This window comes from Natrix helvetica, assembly GCF_964273705.1.
Source record: "Natrix helvetica genome assembly, chromosome: 7".
Lineage (NCBI taxonomy): Eukaryota > Metazoa > Chordata > Lepidosauria > Squamata > Natricidae > Natrix > Natrix helvetica.
In genome coordinates this window covers 74,039,218-74,059,130 of record NC_138558.1, presented here as the reverse complement: position 1 = coordinate 74,059,130, position 19,913 = coordinate 74,039,218, and the positions used below count along the sequence as shown (strand labels likewise).

At 47.4% G+C, this 19,913-nt stretch overlaps 1 protein-coding gene across 2 annotated transcripts; it reads right to left on the bottom strand.

Annotated features, from left to right (window-relative positions):
* Window positions 1–464: 464 nt before the first annotated feature.
* UCHL1 (ubiquitin C-terminal hydrolase L1) lies at window positions 465–15,931 on the bottom strand. 2 transcript variants are annotated; one of them, XM_081959041.1, is made up of 9 exons: window positions 15,893–15,931; window positions 12,328–12,456; window positions 10,386–10,536; window positions 6,674–6,759; window positions 5,836–5,883; window positions 3,825–3,894; window positions 2,157–2,215; window positions 912–1,063; window positions 465–766 (listed from the first exon to the last, which is right to left on the bottom strand). In XM_081959041.1, the coding sequence occupies exons 1-8, from the start codon at window positions 15,902–15,904 to the stop codon at window positions 977–979; spliced, it is 642 nt and encodes a 213-aa protein (XP_081815167.1). In that variant the 5' UTR covers window positions 15,905–15,931; the 3' UTR covers window positions 465–766; window positions 912–976. The 2 variants fall into 2 exon arrangements, with proteins under 2 accessions (XP_081815167.1, XP_081815168.1); XM_081959042.1 differs by having other exon boundaries at window positions 465–780; window positions 925–1,063.
* Window positions 15,932–19,913: the final 3,982 nt, after the last annotated feature.

Here is a 19,913-nt window from a genome sequence, read left to right as displayed (position 1 = left end):
GCAAGGGGCCATTTTGGGTGAAGTCCAGCTGCTTTTGCTTTATGTGGGAGTCACTGTGCACATTGTGTGTGCAGCTTCTGTTATTTTTGTGTAAAGTGTGATTGTCGGTTTTTGAGCTGTGAGGTTCCTGCTTGTTGCAGGGAACATTTTGTGTGAAGTCCAGCAGCTTTTACATTGTGTGTGTGTGTCAGTTGTGCACGCCTACCTGGTCACATGACCACCAAGCCACACCCACCTGGTCACATGACCACCAAGCCACGCCCACAGAACCAGTAGGGATTTTTTTTTTTTTAATTTCACCACCGATTGGTGAAATTAAGTTTGCAGTTCAATGGAGCACCAGCGTGTTAATTGGTAAAATTAACATGCTGGTACTCCATGAACTGCAAACTGGGCAAAAACCTCAGATTATAATAAACGCGGCATACATCATCGGGAGTTTTAGCAGACAATACCAAGAAGAGTTTTCCGGACTAGCAAGAAGGAATTTATTCTTGTGACGGAGGAGAAGTCACAACCGCTCGAAAGAAACTCGGGACTCACAAAAGCGTGGGAAGCATTTACAATCACCGACGGTTTTCAACGTCTGACACTTTTGCGTGAATTTCAGCTTTAGGACAGGCATCACCGAAGCTTGCGGTCAGGAAGGGGGGAAAGGAAAGAAAATTACATTACACCTCAAATTCAAAACCAAGAAAAGCCGGTTTTGGCTTTTGATTTTGTTATTTTTTCTTTTCTTTTCTTTTCAACGTTTTAAACATAAGTGCTAAAGCCCTAAAGCAGGGGTGTCCAAACTTGGGAACTTTTAAGACTTGTGGACTTCAACTCCCAGAATTCCCCAGCCAGCATGGCTGGCTGGGGAATTCTGGGAGTTGAAGTCCACAAGTCTTAAAGTTCCCAAGTTTGGACACCCCTGCCCTAAAGGCTGGGACTACATCCGGTGAGAGGCTGAGGATGTTAGGTTGTTTGCCAAATTTCAAGCTGCCTTGCACAGGGCCACCGCCGAAAAACGGACCTCTCCTTGCTCACGTTCGGTGAATTGCCGGCAGATGTCGGCCGATGCCTAAAGAGAAAAGGATATAAGCGGTAGGTTGCACAGTTATTGTTTTCGGTGGTGCAGTCAGCGCAATGAAACCTAGTCGGAAAGAGATGCCTCTTCATCCAACGCGCCCACCGGTCTTTGCTTATGGAGCTGCGTCAGATTCCTGCCGGCATTATTGCCAGGGCGTGGGCACTTGCGTACCTTTTTAGCGCACGTTTGAAAAGGAAAAAATATAAAATTTTCGCAATGTTGTTCTGCGCATGCGCAGAAACAAAAATCAAGATGGCGGCACCACCGATAGAACCGATTTCAGGGGCGTGGCAGGCCGAGTTACTACCTACTTGCCCGAACTCTTGGGTGGAGCCATCCAGGGGTGGGATTCAGCCGATTCAGTCCAAACGGATGCTAATTTTACATCTGGTTCGCCGAACCGGTAGTTGCAAGGACTGGCTGGCCCCGCCCATCCCTCCCAGGAGTCTCCACGCGGCCCGTTTTGGATGCCAGGTTAAGTGCAGGGCCCACACAGAGCAGAGGTGGTAGCGGCAGTGGCGCGAGGCTCCTCCCGCCCACCCACACGTCATCATGGACCTTCTGCACATGTCCGAACCAGTAGTGAAGGTAATAGATCACCATTACTGGCACAGAGGCTCTCGGAGGGCAAAAATCGGGCTCATTTCCAGCCTCCAGAGCCTCGGCAGAAAACCGGTTGCTAAAATTTTTGAATCCCACCCCTGGAACCATCCCCTCTTCTCTTCCCGCTGGGTCCGAAAAGCCAGAAAGAGCATCATGGATGTAGTGTCCCCAAAGATGCTTTTTCAGGAGACAACTGGACTTTCCTGTTGTTGTTGTTTTCTTTTGAAGACCTTTCGCTTCTCCTCCAAGGAGGTTCTTCAGCTCTGACAGGATGGAAGAGCTGAAGAAGCTTCTTGGAGGAGAAGCGAAAGGTCTTCAAAAGAAAACAACAACAAGAAAGTCCAGTTGTCTCCTGAAAAAGCATCTTTGGGACAACCATGACCTGGATGGCTGAGAATCTCTACAGACGCATGTAGTGTGTTGTAGGAATTTTGTAAAGGGCCAGTGAAATGGGGACCACCACAAACTAAAAGACTCTTACCTTGAGCATGGTGGCATCTGTGCTAGATCCATGCTTTATAGGGAATGGCATTCTTCCATCTGCAAGCAAAGTTGGACAACACATAACTTATAACTTCAGCAGCATGAAAATACTGGTGTAAGAGGAATTAGCTTAGCCCACTTTCTGGAGGCTTACTCTACAGCAGGGCTCCCCGGGACCCAAAAATTCATAATTTTAAATCCCGCAAACCACTAATATGATCTGCCTAATGACCGGCAGGGTGGGCGTGGCTAGGTGGTCATGTGACTGGATGGGCGTGGCCAACTCTATGTCATTCACTTCGAGGGGCGCCTCGGCAGCCTACTCGCCCCTCCCCTCCCAGCCACTCCTCGCCTGCCCGCCCGGGCTCCTTAGAGGCCCCAACAGGTGTTGGAGCTAAGCAGCCACCAGGAGAAAGACCTGGCAAAACAGCTCAGTTCAAATTGGAGGCTCAGCAGAAGCACCTCACTGAGGATTAGGAGCATAGGCTTTCCAAGCAGAGGGAAGACCTGCGGGAGTGCAAGGCAAGGTGCCGGAGCCTGGAGGTTCAGCGGGCTGAGATGGTCAGCCAGTTCCAGGCCATGATGCAGTCCCACTGGAACGAGGCCCTCCGGCTCTTCCCCACCAGTGGCGCTTCCCTCCAGCCTTCGCCCAAAGCCCCTCATCAGAAGGCTGAAGCAGACCCCAAGATGGAATTTCTGCCTCCCTCCGACCCTCACAAAAAGACCCCGAAGGGGGAGACTCTCTGCAGCAACACACAAGCGTTCATTGCACATATCCGTCCCAGGGGGCGTAGTTTGAGGACCCCGGATTTAGTGCAATATAAAAAATGCAAATTTTTCTGCAGACCACTAAAATTTTCTCACGGACCACCAATTGGTGACCGCTGCTCTAGAGAATGTCCTTCCACTATACCTGTAGCACCTCCCAACCTTCTAATTTATTCAAATATTAATTAGCAACTGCTTGTAATATCCCTAAAGGAAAAAAAAGAAGCTCCATCTCATTTCAGATTCTGCAGGTTCCTTTTTTACTTCTCCCCCTAACCTTGATAGATAAGAGAAGAACTTCCTATATAAAGACTCCAATTTCCATATTTTTTCCCCTGTTGTTTTCAAACTTATGGTCCGTAACTCATGAACGATGAACCAACCGCACGGGCTGAGTTTATTTATTATCTTAAACTAATATGTTACTCTTGTATGTACCCCAAGTAGTTCAATTGATAGTTTGTGCGTTTAAAAAGGGGGTAGTAGCTCTGTGTGTACAGGTAGTCCTAAATTACAACCACAACTCAGCCCAAGATTTCTATCATTAAGGGAGATATGTTAACTGAGTTTTGCCCTGTTTTACAACTTTTCTTGCCTCAGGGAAGTTAGTAGCCCAGTTGTTAAATGAATCTGAGTTTCCCATGGACTTGGCTTGCCAGCGGATCATGTGACCTTGGGACATAGCAACCGTCATAAACATTCAGTGTATAAGACACACCTAAATTTTCACCCTCTTTTGGGGCGGAAGTGCATCTTATACTCTGAAAAATACGGTACACTATGGATCCTTAAGTCAAATGCATTTATAGGTGCTTAAAAATTGTGCTACTGAACAATTGTTCTGCATTGAAAGCCAATCATTGGATAGAAAATTGGCTAACACAAACACACAACTTACCCAGTTCATAAAGATGTCCACCCACGCTGGCAAATAGAATGAAATGGAAATTCACCTTATCGTCTTCAGCCTAAGAAAAGATAGAATTCAAGAACCTAGAAATCTAGCAAGAACAGGGAAGGGCATATAATGGTGGCGTCCAAAGGTGCTTTTTCAGGAGACACCTGGACTTCCTTGTTTTTCTTTGAAGACGTTTTGCTTCTCATCCAGGAAGCTTCTTCAGCTCTGACTGGATGGTGGGGAATGGAAGGATTGATGCTCCTTGCAGACAGCTGGTCATTTGCATCCTTTTTAGAGAGTCGTTGAGGCCACTTGGAGGTTGACCAGCTGTCCGTAAGGAGTATAAATCCTTCCATTCCTCAACCATCCAGTTAAGAGCTGAAGAAGCTTCTCGGATGAGAAGCGAAACATCTTCACAGAAAACCCAAGAAAGTCCAGTTGCCTCTTGAAAAAAAATGCCCCTTTGGGACAACTGTGACCTGGATGATTGAGAATTTCCATAGACGAAATGATGGCATTTATCTCCTTTTTATTTATTTATTTTGCAATATCTTTGAAACAAACTTTCCTAGCATTTGCACATCTCTCCTAGAAGGAATAACAAGACAGACACAGACTTCAGAGGATAATCGGAACTACAGGAAAAACAATTACTGCCAACCTGCCTTCCACGGAGGACCTGGACACTGCACGGGTCAAAAAGAGGGTGTAAAAATATATACAGACCCCTCACATCCTGGACATAAATTGTTTCAACTCCTACCCTCAAAATGACGCTATAGGGCACTGCACACCAGAACAACTAGACACAAGAACAGTTCTCCCCCAAATGCCATCATTCTGCTAAACCACCAATTCCCACAACATTGTCATATTACCTACTAAGACTGCATTATTATTATTCTCCTCATCCTTCCTGGTACCTATCCCTTGCCACTTACGATTATAACCATGTTGCTTGTATCTTTTAAGATTTATATTGTTTCATTTGTTTCCTAGTATAATTTGATGTTATTATTAGTTACTTATATGACTATCACTAAGTGTTGTTTCTTATGATTCTTGATGAATGTATTCTATTTTATTTTTCTTCATGTACACTGAGAGCATATGCACCAAAGACAAATTCCTTGTGTGTCCAATCACACTTGGCCAATAAAGAATTCTATTCTATTTCTATTCTTATTTCTATTCCTTTTCTTACTTCTATTCTTATTTCCATTTCAACTTCTATTTTTATTCTATTCTACATTCTGATATAATTCAATGCAATTCCTATTCCTATTCTATTCCTATTTATATTCTTTTCTATTCTATTCTATATTCCGGTATAATTCAATTCATTTCTTATTTCTATTCTTTTCTATTCTATATTTCGATATAATTCAATTCAATTCCTATTCCTATTCTATTCCTATGCCTATTATATTTCTATTCTTATTTCTATTCCTATTCCAATTCCATTCTATTCTAATTTCTATTTCTATTCTATTCTATATTCCGATATAATTCAATTCAATTCCTATTCCTATTCTATTCCTATGCCTATTCTATTTCTATTCCTATTTCTATTCTTATTTCTATTCCTATTCCAATTCCATTCTATTCTAATTTCTATTTATATTATTTTCTATTCTATATCCCGATATAATTCAATTCCTATTCTTATTCTTACTCTATTTCTATTCCTATTCCTATTCTATTCTATTCTTATTTCTATTCTTTTCTATTCTATGTTCCGATATAATTCAATTCAATTCCTATGCCTATTCTATTCCTATTTCTATTCTTATTTCTATTCCTATTCAGGAAACTAAGTTAGATACAGCATTGTGATCAGAATAACCGTCTCAGACCTGATCCTCCCACAATTCTCACAAAGATAAAAGGAAGAAACCAGGGAAAACACATTCAGATTTGCAAAATTATGTGATTATAACCTGTCAGGGTTGAAACGCCCGTTCTTGACCCAATCTATTGTTGAAAACCTATAAGTTAAAGCAGTATTTACCCGACACTGGCCCTCTTGAGCTACCGCATTATGGACTTCTTGAATGGCCTGGGAAGAGATAAAAAGAAATCAGATAGATTTTGTTTGGTAACCTCTAGTGCCGAACAGGATTATCATGATTTTATCGAAATCCACTATTCCCATTCCTGCCAATCTGTTCTGTCTACACTAGAGGTGTTCAACGTCGGCCATTTTAAGACCTCTGGACTTCAACTCCCAGAATTCATGTCGGGCTGGGGGCATTCTGGGAGTTGAAGTCCACAAGTCTTAAAGGAGGCCAAGATTGGATTCCAGCATAACTTTGGAACGCCTCAAGCAATTTCAACCAAATTTGGTACACAGATGACTTACTCTCTGAAGAAAAATACTGTGGGGGTAAGATATCCCTAACATCCCTCAGGGTGTGTGTTCTGTTAAGATACAGCCTGTTGTGCCTTAAATGGCTTCTACTGTACTGCCGTAAAATGGCTTCTACTGTACAGTGCAATGGAGTTGCCATGGTAACGGCTTCACAGTACTCCACAAGGGGGGCTCCCTCTGGTAAGGGGGAAAATCCAACATTAGAAATTATGTTTGGTCCGGACATTTTCCCCTTATAAATAAATACCCCTGCAAGTTTTCAACTAGTATATATATAAAATCATTTCTACAGTTGTAATCAAATTCTTTGCAAGTTCTAGTTTAGGAAGTCTGTGCGTTCCTACTGATAGTTGAAACATGAGGCTGGAATCATTAGGAAACAGGATTACATTTCTAAACACACCCTTAAGGCCTCTGCGAGCACCTTGAACGACAGAAAATTAAAAAAAAATATATATCCAAATCACTCATCCTTTACCTTGTTGTTCTCAAGACGTTTTGCTCTCTCATCTGGGGAGAGTCCAGCTGTCGCAGTGAGGAATTCCTTTAATGCAGAGCCTTCGTCTGGAAAATGATGATATTAAAAAGGGATAGTGTTGTACGGGGAAAATAAAGAAGCACAGAATAGAATAGAGAACAACAGAATTGGAAGGGGCCTTGGAGATCTTCTAGTCCAACCCCCTGCTCAGGCCCTAGACTTAGCCCTAACCAGGGGTGAAATGCTACCGGTTCGGGCTGCCGGTAGCAAAAAAATGCTCAAAAAAGTTTTTAAAAAGTTCTGACGATCAGCTTCTGCGACAACCAGCCGTGCCGCGCAATTGTCGTTACTTTTTCTTTTTTAACTTTATAAAGCATTTTTTACTACCTATTCGCCCGAACCGGTAGTAAAAAAAATGCTTCCAAAAAGTTCCGGTGATCAGCTGTGCTGTACGATTTATATTCGCTAGAAAGCAGGAAATCCTGCTTTTTAGTGGATGTAAGTCGTGTGGCATAGCTGTTTCCCCTCTCGCTGTTCTATTTAACCTCGCAGACTCAGAAAAGGCTTCTCAGCGTCTGCGGTGCGCATGCATGCGAAGCAAACCAGTAGCAGACTTCAGATCATTTCACCCCTGGCTGTGATGGCGAACCTATGGCAAGCGTGCCACAGGCGACACGAGGAGCCATTTGTTAGGGCACGCCAGGCGTTGCCCTGTCAGCTCCAGCTGACTTCAGCCTTCTTTTTCAGCCATTTTTTGCCCTCCGGAGGCTTCTCTGAAGCCTCCTGAAGGCTCCGGAGCATGAAAAACGGCCCTATGGGCAATCTGGAAGTTTGCATAGTGACTTCTAGTTTGCTCGTAGGGCCATTTTTCATCCTCCGGAGCCTTCAGGGAAGCCTCCTGAACAGTGGCGTAGCGTGGGTTGTCAGCACCCGGGGCAAGGCAAGTAATTTGCGCCCCCTAAAGCGAGGGCGGCCCGACTGCAGCTGCCCCTGGGTCGGCATCAGTCAAGTGAGGCTCTCCATGCTGGCCTCCTGCCTTCCTCCCGAGGAGGAGCTCGAAGGGCAGCGGGAAAAGGCTCGACTGAAGGGAAGCAGGTGCCGCGGGGGTGGGAGGCGCACCGGGGGCTTCGGGAAGGCGCCGGCTTCCCGGGGCGCTCCAGGCGGAGCGGGAGGACACGGTGGCGTTGCAGCGGCGGGCAGACGGAGCACAGCGCAGCTCTCCTTCGGCTCCGCCTGGAGCGCTCTGGGAAGCCGGCGCCTTCCCGAAGCCCCCGGTGCGCCTCCCACCCCCGCGGCACCTGCTTCCCTTCAGTCGAGCCTTTTCCCGCTGCCCTTCGAGCTCCTCCTCGGGAGGAAAGAGACGGCCACAGTCCGGCAAAGGGCGGCGCAGGGCGAGTCAGGGCGCCCCCCCCAGATGTTGCGCCCGGTGCGGCCGGCCCCCCCTGCACCCCCCATGCTACGCCACTGCTCCTGAAGCCTCTGGGTGGCAGGGGAGGCTGTTTTTGCCCTCCCCAGGCTCCTAGAAAACCTCTGGGGCCTGGGGAGGGCAAAAACAGTGTGCCAAAAGCGCAAGGGGTCACGCACGCATGCACACTGGGGTCACATGCATAGCATTATGGGTGTGGGCACGCCAGTGCATGCCCCCCCCCCAGGCTCCCCCGTTTTTGGGACGCAATCCAAAAAAGGTTAGCCATCACTGCCCTATAGCATTTCAGAGCAATAGCTGTTCAAACTCTTCCTAAAATCCTCCAGTGTTAGAGCACCCACAACGTCTGGTGGCAAGCTGTTCCACTGACTAATAGTTCTAAATGTCAGGAAATCCCTCCTTAGTTCTAGCTTGCTTCTCTCCTTGATTAGTTTCTATCCATTGCTTCTCGTCTTGCCCTCAGGTGCTTCGGAGAATAGGTTGACCCCCTCTTTTCCAACGAACCTGAAGGCAGACAAGAAGCAGCCCCTTAGATGTTGGAACACTGTAGTACTGTAGTACTACCGTGTTTTCCTGAAAATACGACCATGCCACATTTTTCTGGTGGGCAAAAATATAAGCCCCCTGGACAACCCCCCACCTCTGGTCAGGCAGAGCGCCACTCACCAACCTAGCAGTATGCCGAAGGTGCCAAGCCACGGGAACCTGGGGGGAGGCAAAGGTGATCGCGTTGCTTGGCACCCTCGGGATACTGCTAGGTTGGTAAACAGCGCTGTGCCCAGCTGAAGAGGGGGGTTGCCGGGCAGCTGCTCTCTTGTGAGTGGGCTCCCAAAGAACCGGGCACAGCCTCATGGGCGAATGATTCTGCAGGCAGCTGGCCCACAATCATAGAGCATGCGCCCAGAGCGGCCAGTGACGAAAGACGGGTTGGAAGCCGCGGAAAAAGCCAGGCTGGGATGGCAGCGGAGGTGCCCTGGCTCCGTAATGAGAGCTGGGCCATGCATTGTGAGGTGGTGAGCGAGAGTGGGACAGCCGCTCGCGCAACCGCCCTCTCCAGCCGTGCAGAGCGCCATTCACTGGCATTTGGAAGGCACCAAGCCGCGGGAGCCAGGCGGAGGCGAAGAGGCGCTCACGGGGCTTGGCGATATCCTTAGGTCAGTGAATGGCGCTGTGCCCGGCTGCAAAAGGGGTTTGCCGGGTGGCTGCTCGTGAGCGTGGTCGCTTCATGGCTGTTGTGTTGTGCTGCTGCGACAGCGCAACACAGCCATTCGCCCCTGAGGCTGTGCCCGGCTCTTTGGGAGCTCCCTCGCAAGAGCGCAGCCACCCGACAACCCCAAAACAATAAACCCTCCCTCTATAATAAAGCCCAAGCCATATTTTGTAGGTAAAGAGAAAATAAGACCATGTCGTATTTTCGGGGAAACAAGGTACAACAACTAATACTACAGTAGCAGCTGATTCCACCAGCTAAATCTGCGAGCTTTCAAGGCACATTAATTTCTACAGGGTTAACATCATGTGTGTTTTAAAGTCTAAAACACACACCCAGAATTTCAGGCAGACCAAAGGAAGGAAATTTATTGTCACGTTCTGGTGTCCGACGTAAGAAAAGCCAGCAACCCAAGTTGATGTTAGACTGTTTATCTGGAAACGTGGGAGCCGGTCTGAAGCGATCATCCAAAAGGAATCAAAGCTTGTGCTATCATGGTTAGTTCACCCGCCCCTTATATTGCGTGCCACCTCCGTTGTGTGTATACCCCGCCCCTCCTACCAACTGCTTTGCGCTAATACAGCCTCTGCAGTCCGGCCACGCCCCTAGCTGCCCATGTTTCCAGCTTCCTCCCATGCTCCAACGTTCAGCTGTTTCTACCATCTGACGATCAGCTGTTTCGCAATTAGCCGGTTACAGTCCGGGCCCCGCTAGTCCGGCAGCCCTGCAGATGCCGGAGCTATCGGCCCGGTAAAGTCTGGGTCCCGCTAGCCAGGGGGAGGACGCACATAATGGGGGCTCTAGGCGTGTCTCAGGGTAGCGGCTCTGTCAGGACACCATGGTGCCAAGGCTGTTGATACCTGTGTGTGCACGTCCCTGCCCATATGGCGGCCCCAGGCCATCTGGCGATCCGGGGCTGACACTTAAGTCAGTAAGTTTTGACTACTCCCTGAATTTCTAAGGGCTCAGAAAATATTTTATGTTCCCCGAAGCGAAATCCCTGTCAAGTGACAATTTAGGGTCCAGTTAAGCCTGCAAGATTTATATATCCGCTGGAAAATTCTCCCGTTACTTACCGAATCGCATTTTATCTTGATTATTTGCTACTGCGTGGATAAGGCCAATGGTTCCACAGGAGTTACTCGCGGTCTGCTTCACGAAGTAGACTTCCGAGCTCACTTCTTGACCTTTGAGTTCGTCAATTTGCTTTTTCCGGAAATTTTCATGCTACGATTTAAGCGTATTCATGACAGAGTCATTGGGGAAGACAAACGCACGTTAACAAGCAGGTCACTCATGATCCAACGGCAGTGATTCACTAAACAACAGAGGCAAGAAAAGTCGTAACAGGGGACAAAATTCATTTAACAAGCGTCCCTTAGCAACAGAAACGTTGGGCTCAGTTGTGGTCGTAAGTCGAGGAACACCGTTGTTCAGCGAATCTGGCTTCTGCGTCAACTTTGGTTGTCGGAAGGTCACAAAAGAGGATATCACATGACGCCAGGACTCAAAACCATTCGTTTAGTGACTGTTCAAAAGTTACAACAGCACTGAAAAAAAGTGACTCGCAGCCATTTTTCACACTTATGACCGTTGCACCATCCCTCTGATCACATGGTCAAAATTCAGAAACCTGGCCACCGACTCATATTTATGACCGTTGCAGCGTCCTCGGGGGGGGGGAGTGTCACGTGATGCCATTTTGCTACATTCTGATAAGCAAAGTCAACAAGGGAAAGCCAGATTCACTTAACAACGGGGTTACTCAGTTAACAACTGCTGTGATTCACTTAACAGCTGGGGCATGTCGTAAAATGGGACAAAATTCACTTAACTATCTTGCTTAACAACAGAAGTTTCAAGTTCAATTGTAAGTCAAATCACGACCACCTGTATACAAATGCCGATATTCTGCTTTAATGTATAGATCAAAAATGGGGCCTTTCTTTTGAAATTAATACATTCCAGGGTACAAATAGTTAATTCTGGCCTGTAAGCAAATTTCCATGAATATTCTAACAAGCAGCAGCTGTTCTCCAGAGTATTTACTGTAAATTTACTATTCTGGTTCAACCCAGTAAATTGTTTTTGGTCAAGATCCCCACGGCTGTTTTGCAAATTCCTTTGCAGGACATTAAAAGTACAAATCCAACTTCAGGGGGAGATCTGTACTTTAGATTAGTAAATTACATCCAACGTTATTGCAAAGGATTACAAAATAAATCCAAGGGTCTCCATCCTTGGCCACTTTTAGGACTTGTGGACTTCAGCTCCCAGAATTCCTCAGCCAGCTAATGCTGAGGAGTTCTGGGAGTTGAAGTCTGGAATTCTGGGAGTTGAAGTCCACAACTCGTAAAGTTGCCACCACAGTTGGAGACCCCTGCAATAAGAGAGATGGAAGGGGGTTTTTTTGTTTTGCTTTTTGTTTAACCTTTATTCTGCTTTAATACTGTTATGGCCCGCAGCAGATTCGGACAGTGGGGAGGGTTGGGGAGGAACCTGGGCCAGTCCTAGAGTCTGGGGGAGGCTCTGATGAGCGCTCTGCGTGGGAGGAAGAGAGGGGGCCAGGGCCGTATGCCAGTTATCAGCTGCCTTCGGAGTCGGACATCAGTGAGGCAGAAGAACAGCTGGAGCCTGTTCCCAGTGTGCGCATGCACAGAGTTGCCAGACGAAGAGGACAGCTAAGAAACAAGGGCCGACTCGGGAGTAAAGCCACAGGTGGACGATGAATGGCCCCTCCCAGAGGAAATAAGAGAGGAGCAAAAGGGGAGTGGAGTTTGCAGGAGACCATTAGTTCATTCCTGCATCCTTCCCAAGTATTGCGGCATCTGAAAGATCTCGGCCTGGCCACTCTCCAAGCCTGAGAAAGGCCGGTAATTGTGAACTCTCTTGAAAGACTGTGGGAGAGGAAAGACTTTGCTGGAGAGGAATTCACTGTGCATGAAATAAAAGGGGTTTATCGGGACGAGGACTCGGCTTCGTGCTGTTGGGGAAGCCTCGGTCAGAACAAATACTCACCTGAGCAGTAAGGGGAAACAGCAGAAGCAGGGCGCAAGCAGGGCTCGGCACAGCGCTCAGGATATCGTCATCCAATCCCAGAACATCCACAAATTGCCAACCGGGGGCAACTCCTAGGCGACTGAGTATCTACACAATCAAGGGAAGCACACACAACACTGGGTATTTCACATCCGCAGGCAAGTCAGTCTCAACATGCCCCCAACCAGCAACTGCCCTTTTGTTTAGTTGAGCCACAAACGCATCCGGAATATCGGCACGGCTTCTGTGCGCTGGGTTCAAAACTAGGATTGAATTATTCATTTCGGGTTTACTCCAGGAACGGGCAGGGAGGTAAACCCAAACCCAGAGACAGACCAGCAAACGCTTCCAATTTAATAAAACTAAAAATGAAAACATTCCCCGTTTTATTTCCACATATAAGCAATCATAAGTAAATAGGCAAAAGGTAGATTAGAACCACCTTAAGTCCATGATGGCGTGGGCCCTCTCTGTGGGCATGCCAGTTGTTGCCCCAGCCATCCTCTGCCGCCTCCCGCCAGCTGGTCTTTGGGTCTCTGCTGTGCATGCGCGTAGGGCGGGGCCTTCCCCAATCTCCGCAGGTTTCACCCCCACCAGCGTGCCCTACTATTCTACTCCATTTCTGTCACCCACACCAAGCTGGAAGCCAAATGGGACCAGGGGGGGCGCCATGCGAGGCCCCCACCCCACACCATTTTGGGCCTGGAAAGCCTCCTGCACCAACTTGGAAGTTAAAACAGGGAAGGGGAGCCCGGGCCACATGCGTGGGGGGACACCTGTGTGGGGAGCGCTCCCATTGCATTTTGGGGATTGGGGCATAGGGGGGGGCATACGCTTTGGGCACTCTGCACCAAAAAGTTTAACCACTGGTATGATTTGAAAATATGCAGAAGAGACCTTCATTTTGCAGTGGATAAAGGTAAAGGTTCCCCTCGCACATATGTGCTAGTCATTCCCGACTCTAGGGGGCGGTGCTCATCTCTGTTTCAAAGGCGAAGAGCCAGCGCTGTCCGAAGACGTCTCCGTGGTCATGTGGCTGGCATGACTCAACGCCAAAGGAGCACAGAACGCTGTTCCCTTCCCACCAAAGGTGGTCCTTATTTTTCTACTTGCATTTGTACGTGCTTTTGAACTGCTAGGCTGGGATAAGTAACGGTAGCTCACTCCGTTATGCGGCGCTAGGGATTCGAACCTCCGACCTTTCTGATCGACAAGCTCAGCGTCTTAGCCACCGAGCGCCTTTTGCAGTGGATAGATAATGGCTAAAATGATAACAGTCTCGGAAACAAAACCTGCATCTTGTTCTGGTTTCAAATTCCCCAAAGCAGCCAGCATTCTCATATTCTACTTTGGGGGTTTTCCAGAATCTAGAAATGAAATCTATTATTTATTAGATTTAACACAGCAGTCGCATTCCGCACAGTAGAAGCCTGCTTATTCTGGCAAATAAATGAGAAATAGAACAAAATTTCTCATTCAACCCCACGGTAGGATGGGAAAGCTTGATTGGTCCTACCACTGTTATCAATAAAACATTATCATTACATAAAGCAGGGGTGTCCAAACTTGGCAACTTTAAGACTTGTGGACTTCAACTCCCAGAATTCCCCAGCCAGCTCTGCTGGCTGGGGAATTCTGGGAGTTGAAGTCCACAAGTCTTAAAGTTGCCAAGTTTGGACACCCCTGACATAAAGCAAAAGCCAGATGTGGGAATGACAAAGAATCAGCAATCAGGTAAATGACTCACCTTTTCAGGATAACCTGCTCTTTTCAAGCTGTTGGGCTTTTAAGCTCAACTGCCTTAAATAGGTGTGGCCAGCCGTGGCCCATTTACAACCTGTGGACTTCAACTCCCACAATTCCTGAGCCAGCATGGCTGGCTCAGGAACTCTGGGAGTTGCAGTCCAGAGGTCTTAAAGTTGCCACCCCTGGCCTTAAGTGTAAATTTAGCAGTTCCGCTCATCACCTATAGCACTGATGGCGAACCTCTTTGGCATCGAGTGCCCAAACCGGAATGTATGAGCATGTGTGTGCATACATGTGTCGGAGGACCAGAAACCCAAAAACTGGTGCTTGCATGCCTGTGTTTTGGCCATTTTGGGGGCAGTTTTCAGGCTGTTTTGAGGCCGTTTTGGGGGCCATTTTTGGCCTTAAAATAACCTGAAAACAGTACGAAAAACATCCTGAAAACGGCATAAAAATACCCTGAAAATGGCCCCAAAACAGCCTGAAAAATTACCTGTTTTGTGCCCCAAAACAGCCTGAAAAAGCACCTGAAAATGGCAGGAAAAACATCCTGAAAACAGCACGAAAACGGCACAAAAATAGCCAAAAAATGGCCAAAAAAAGAGGCTGAAAATGGCCAGAAAATAATCTGAAAACAGCACAAAAATAGCCTGGAAATGGCACAAAAACAGCCCGAAAAATGACCTGTGTTTTGGGCATTTTTGGCCCAAAAATAACCGGAAAAACAGCCTGAAAATGGGCCAAAAATGGCACAAAAAATAGACTGAAAATGGCCTGAAAGCCCCAAAAATGACCTGTTTTTTGACCCGAAAATAACCTGAAAAACAGCCTGAAAATGGCATGAAAAACAGCCCCAAAACAGCTCAAAAAATAACTTGCTTTTTGAGCATTTTCTGGTACGCCGGCACTTGTGGGAGAGCAGCTGGCAACGGTGTATGTGCCCACAGAGAGGGCTCTGCGTGCCACCCGTTCGCCATTCCCGACAATCTGCAATTCAGGAGAATCTGCAATTCAGAGCCAAATGGGCTTCCTTTTGAGTAGGGATGTGAAGGAGCCAAGCCTAAATAATCCCAGGTTAAAAGAGAAGCCGAAGAGAACAGGTGCCATTTGGAGCAAAGAGGAAGTTGTATCCTAAAGAACTGTCTTTGCATCTGCACCCGGCAACCCCCCCCCCCCCCCCGGGGGAGGGAGAAAAGGGCGTGTTGCTTGTGGTCAGCTTCCAAGAAGATGGGAGTGGTACCCAGGGCAGAGATGATGCTCAGAACCTCCAGATATTGATGGGGAAAGAGTTGCGGCTTGCCCAATTGTAACAGGACCCACTACCACCCTAAGGAGAGGGAGGGGGGGTAGAATATCCTAGTCTGGCAATGCCCCCCCCTTCTCCTTCCACCGGCTGCAAGGTGGCCCCTCCCCCCCTCCCAGCAGCCCCTCCCCCCCTCCCAGCAGCCCCTCCCCACGCCGACCCAGCCCTTCGCTTTGGCGTGACACAGCACAAAGCTCGGTCCGCAGCGCCCCCTGCCGCCCAAGCCCTGGAGGAGCACAGCGTCTTTCGGACTGAAAGAAGGCGAGACCACCGCCTCTTCTTTCTCCCCCCACGCCTGTCCATGGTGGGGGGAGATTGAGGCCCCCTCCTCAATCTCTCCCCCCCCCGCTTCCAACAGGGCAAGGGTGGGGAGGGGGCGAGCCACCCTGCTGGCGTCCCCTCCTCCCACTTTTGCAAGAATGGGGAGGAGGGATTTAAGGCAGGTGCAATGCCAACGTGGAAACGCCCAGCCGTCTCTGGCGACCCCCGACTCACTTTGTTCAGCATCTGAAAGACAGAAAGAGAGGCGGGGAATGGAGGTCAGCCTGCCTAAGGGAGCCCCCTCCTCCGTTTTCTCCCCTAGAGGAGCAGAACTCCCCCACCAAGCACCCACCCACCCACCCTTCCCTCCCTTCCAAGGCTGCAAAAGCCCCCCAGGCGACCCCGCAGGCAGCCTCTTGCAGGGGTTGCAAGCAGCCTTCGCCCGCTCCTCACGCCCCCCAGGAGAAGGCTCTGCTCCCCCTCCCCACCCAGGACCACAAATGCCTCTAACCAAGCGACTCCCCCCCCAAACATTAATGGGGACCAGCCTGCCTCCCCGCTCCTCACCTCCGGGTTGATCTCCATGGGCTGCCACGCCATCCTGCCACTTGCAAAACCTCCGCCTTGCCGGATCCGCTCTGGGGCAGCGCAAAGCCGTCCGCCCAGCCCTATATATTGCCACCGGACCGGCCCACTGCCCTGGAGGAGGAGGGGGGGTGTTGCGCTGGCCCACCCAGAAACCCCCACCCACCCACCCCCGCGTCTTTTTAAATGGTTCCGTCCTACCCTCCCCCGCTCCCCCGCTTCCACCAGGTCCTAGGCTCTTCTCCAGGTCCCCCGTTCATCCCGGCAGCAGCTCCGTTGAGTGGGAGGCGGTGGGCAGGCTGGGAGACCCTCCCCTCGCGCCCCCCACAGGGGTTGAGTAGTACAGCCCTCTGGTCGGCTGATTCCAGAAGGAAGCCGATGCCTATTAGCATTAGCAAAGCCCAGGCTGGCCAGGAGGAAAGGGGCGGGGAAGCCCCGTTGGCGGGGCCGCCTAGATGCCCTCGCGGGTGCCCCCCTCCGGAGAGTTTGCAAAGGGATCGGCTTTTTTTAGAAGCAGGCGCATTAACAGATGAACAGAATTGGAAGGGACCCGGCAGGTCATCTAGTCCAACCCCCTGCCCTTTGATATAGAATGAAGAAAAAAGATGTATGAAGTAATATAAGTGTGTGTATATAGTTATAGTTATATAAGACTTATATGTACAGATAAAAGAATCACAACAGATATGTAAAAGAAGTGTAATGTGTTGCAAAGATGTGGTTTGCATAAACAAAAGAAAAAAGTTTAACAAAAGAAAAAGGAAGGGACCCGGCAAGGTCATCTAGTCGAACCCCCTGCCCAAGTGAGTCACTTAACAAAGAAAGGTGGTAAGATGGGGCAAAGCTCGCTTAACAAATGTCTCACGGGAATTTCGGCTCAAGTGTGGTCATAAATCAAGGACTGCCTGCATTTACAAAAAATGATTTTAAATGATTAAAAGCTATCATTAGATGTTTATTATTGGGGGGGGGAGGAATAAGAGGAGGAAGTTGTGTTGGGTATGTTCGCTGCCTCGAGCTATTTGCAAAAGGAATAAAAGCAGGATAAAAATAAATGAAAATATTCCAGCAAACTGCCTGCAATCCAGTCAGACTGAGAGAGGCAGTGAATAAACCCTGATTAACAAAGCTGTACATTTCATCCATTCATCATCATCGTTTAGCAACCCCATAATCCCTTGTGGGGTGGAGTCCGGGCAACTGAACAGAGTTAGCAGAGTGTTTACTAGCCGGGTGCCCTTCCTGTCACCAATGCGGAGTTTTGTTCAGCAGATATATTCTATTCGTGCCCAGAGAGAGAAATATCTGCCTCTACCTAGGATTGAACTCACAGCCTCTGGATTGTGAGGCGAGAGCGCCACCTCTAGGCCAGACTGGCTTTCGGGGGTGCTTTGGGGTTTTTAGGAGGTGCCGGATGAGTCACATGGAGATGCTCCTGTGGAACTTTTCTCCGGGAAAATTTCTCGTGTGGGCTGCCCTTTCAGCCGGCCCACGATGCTTCCAGGCACATCTGCAGCCCACTGTCCATTTATTTTTTTGTTGTTATTTTTTGTTTGCATACTATATAATTTTTCTAATAAATAACTATAGTGGCTAACTATCCAACACACCCTCCCCCCCCATTTCCCCCCACAACAATAAAAAGAACAACCCTGTGAAGTGGGCTGGGAGAGAGAGAGAAGAAAGAGGAGAGAGAGAAAGAAACAAGAGGGAGGAAGGGAGAGAGACAGAGAAAGAGGAGAGAAGAGAGGAAAGAGGGAGAGAGAAAATGAGGGAGAGCGAGAGATAACAAAGGAGAGAGAAGAAAGAAAGGGAGAGGAGAAAGAAAGAAGAAATGAAAGGGAGGGAAAGAAAAGAAAGAGGAGGCAGAAAGAGGGAGAGAGAAAGAAAAAAGGAGAGGGAGAGAGAGAGAGACAGACAGAGAAAGAGGAAAGAGAGAAGAAAGGGAAAGAGAAAAGGAGAAAATGAGGAAGAGAGAGAAGAAAGAAAGAAAAAGAAAGAAAAAGAAGGAGAGAGACAAACAGAGGAAAGGGAGATAGAAGAAAGAAAGAATGAATGAAAGAAAGAAAGAAAGAGGGCGGGAGAAAGAGAAGAAAGGAGAGACAGAAGAAAGAGAAGAAAGGGAGGGATGGAAAGAGAAGGAAGAGGAAGAGAAGAAAGGAGAGAGGGAGGGAGAGAAGAAAGAGAAAAAGGGAGGGAGAAATTGAAAGAAGAAAGGGTAGGGAGAGAGGAGAGAAGAAAGGAAGAGAAAGGGAGAGAGAGATAAGAAAGGACAAATATCAAGAAAGAAAGGGAGGGAGGGAGGGAGAAAGGAAAAGAAGAAATAGGAAGGAAGAGAGAAGAAAGGAGGGAAAGAAAGGGAGGGAGAGAGAAGAAAGGGGGAAAGAAGAAAGGAGAGAGAGAGAGGCCAAAGTCAGCCAGGTGGCTTTCACGGCTAAACTGGGACTAGAACTCACCAGCGCCTGGCTTCTAGCCTAATAGCTTAACCAGTAGACCTAACGTCCTAGTCTCACAATCTGAGTCTTCAGATCTTTGGGGTTGAATATATCTTGGAATCTTGATCTGCTTTCTATGACCAGGTAGTCCTCGACTTACGACCACAATGGAGCCGAGTGTCTAAAGGCCGTCTTTCTATGAGCCATGTTTCCTGAGGCTGAGAGTTTGTGGAAAATACCACGTTAAGGTGGAGGGTGACCCTCGACCTCGTATCAATTTGTATGCTGAATGGTGCGATTCCTTTGTCAACGTTAGACAGAGGAAAGGAATATATGTGTGTGTGTGTGTGTGTGTGTGTGTGTTGTAATTGTAATGATAAATAAATAAAGGGAAGTCTAGTCTCCCTTTATTTATTTATCAGTACAATTACAACACAAATATAAAAAGGCAACAGTAAAAATAAAAATATGTTTTTCTGCCTGCATGGTTTTCTGTGATAAGCCGAAGGACAGAAAGAGGGAGTAGTGACCTTCCTCCCATATTTAGTCATACCAGGGGTTGTAACATAAATACATATATATATATATATATATATATATATATATATATATATATATATATATATAGCGTTAATTTTATTTTATTTTATTCTAATTGTCTTCATTTTATTATACAGGCAGCCCTGGACCTATGGCCACAATTGAACGCAACGTTCTGTTGCTAAGTGAGACAGGCTTTTTAAAACAACTTTAAAAAAAAATGTTACAAATTTTTAATTCTTTTATATTGCCCGGGCTTTCCCCTTTAACATCTGCCCATATGCATAGTTCATTTTACATCATATTTCCATTTCCAATTTCAGCCACCTTGTTTCCTTTCTGTCTTCAATCTTAAATTTAATTTCTTCTTAATACGTAAAAAATAGCATTATTTTCCCCTTCAAAGTTAACCAGATTTATCATTTCATTTCCATCTGCTATTCTATTTTACTATAAGTAGCATATATCCTCAAATTCAATTTTTATATAATAAGCATTTTGCTTAGTTAGTCATCCACAATTAATAATGTTAATATAGTTCCCTCACAACATAATTAACTACATACCATTAAAAATATTAACACATTTCATTTTATTCTATTAGTAAATCCTTTCCTTTCCTCCTTTTCTAACCATTGTCAGTGAGACATTTGTTAAGTGAGGTTTGCCCCGTTTTACGACTTTTTTTGCCGTCG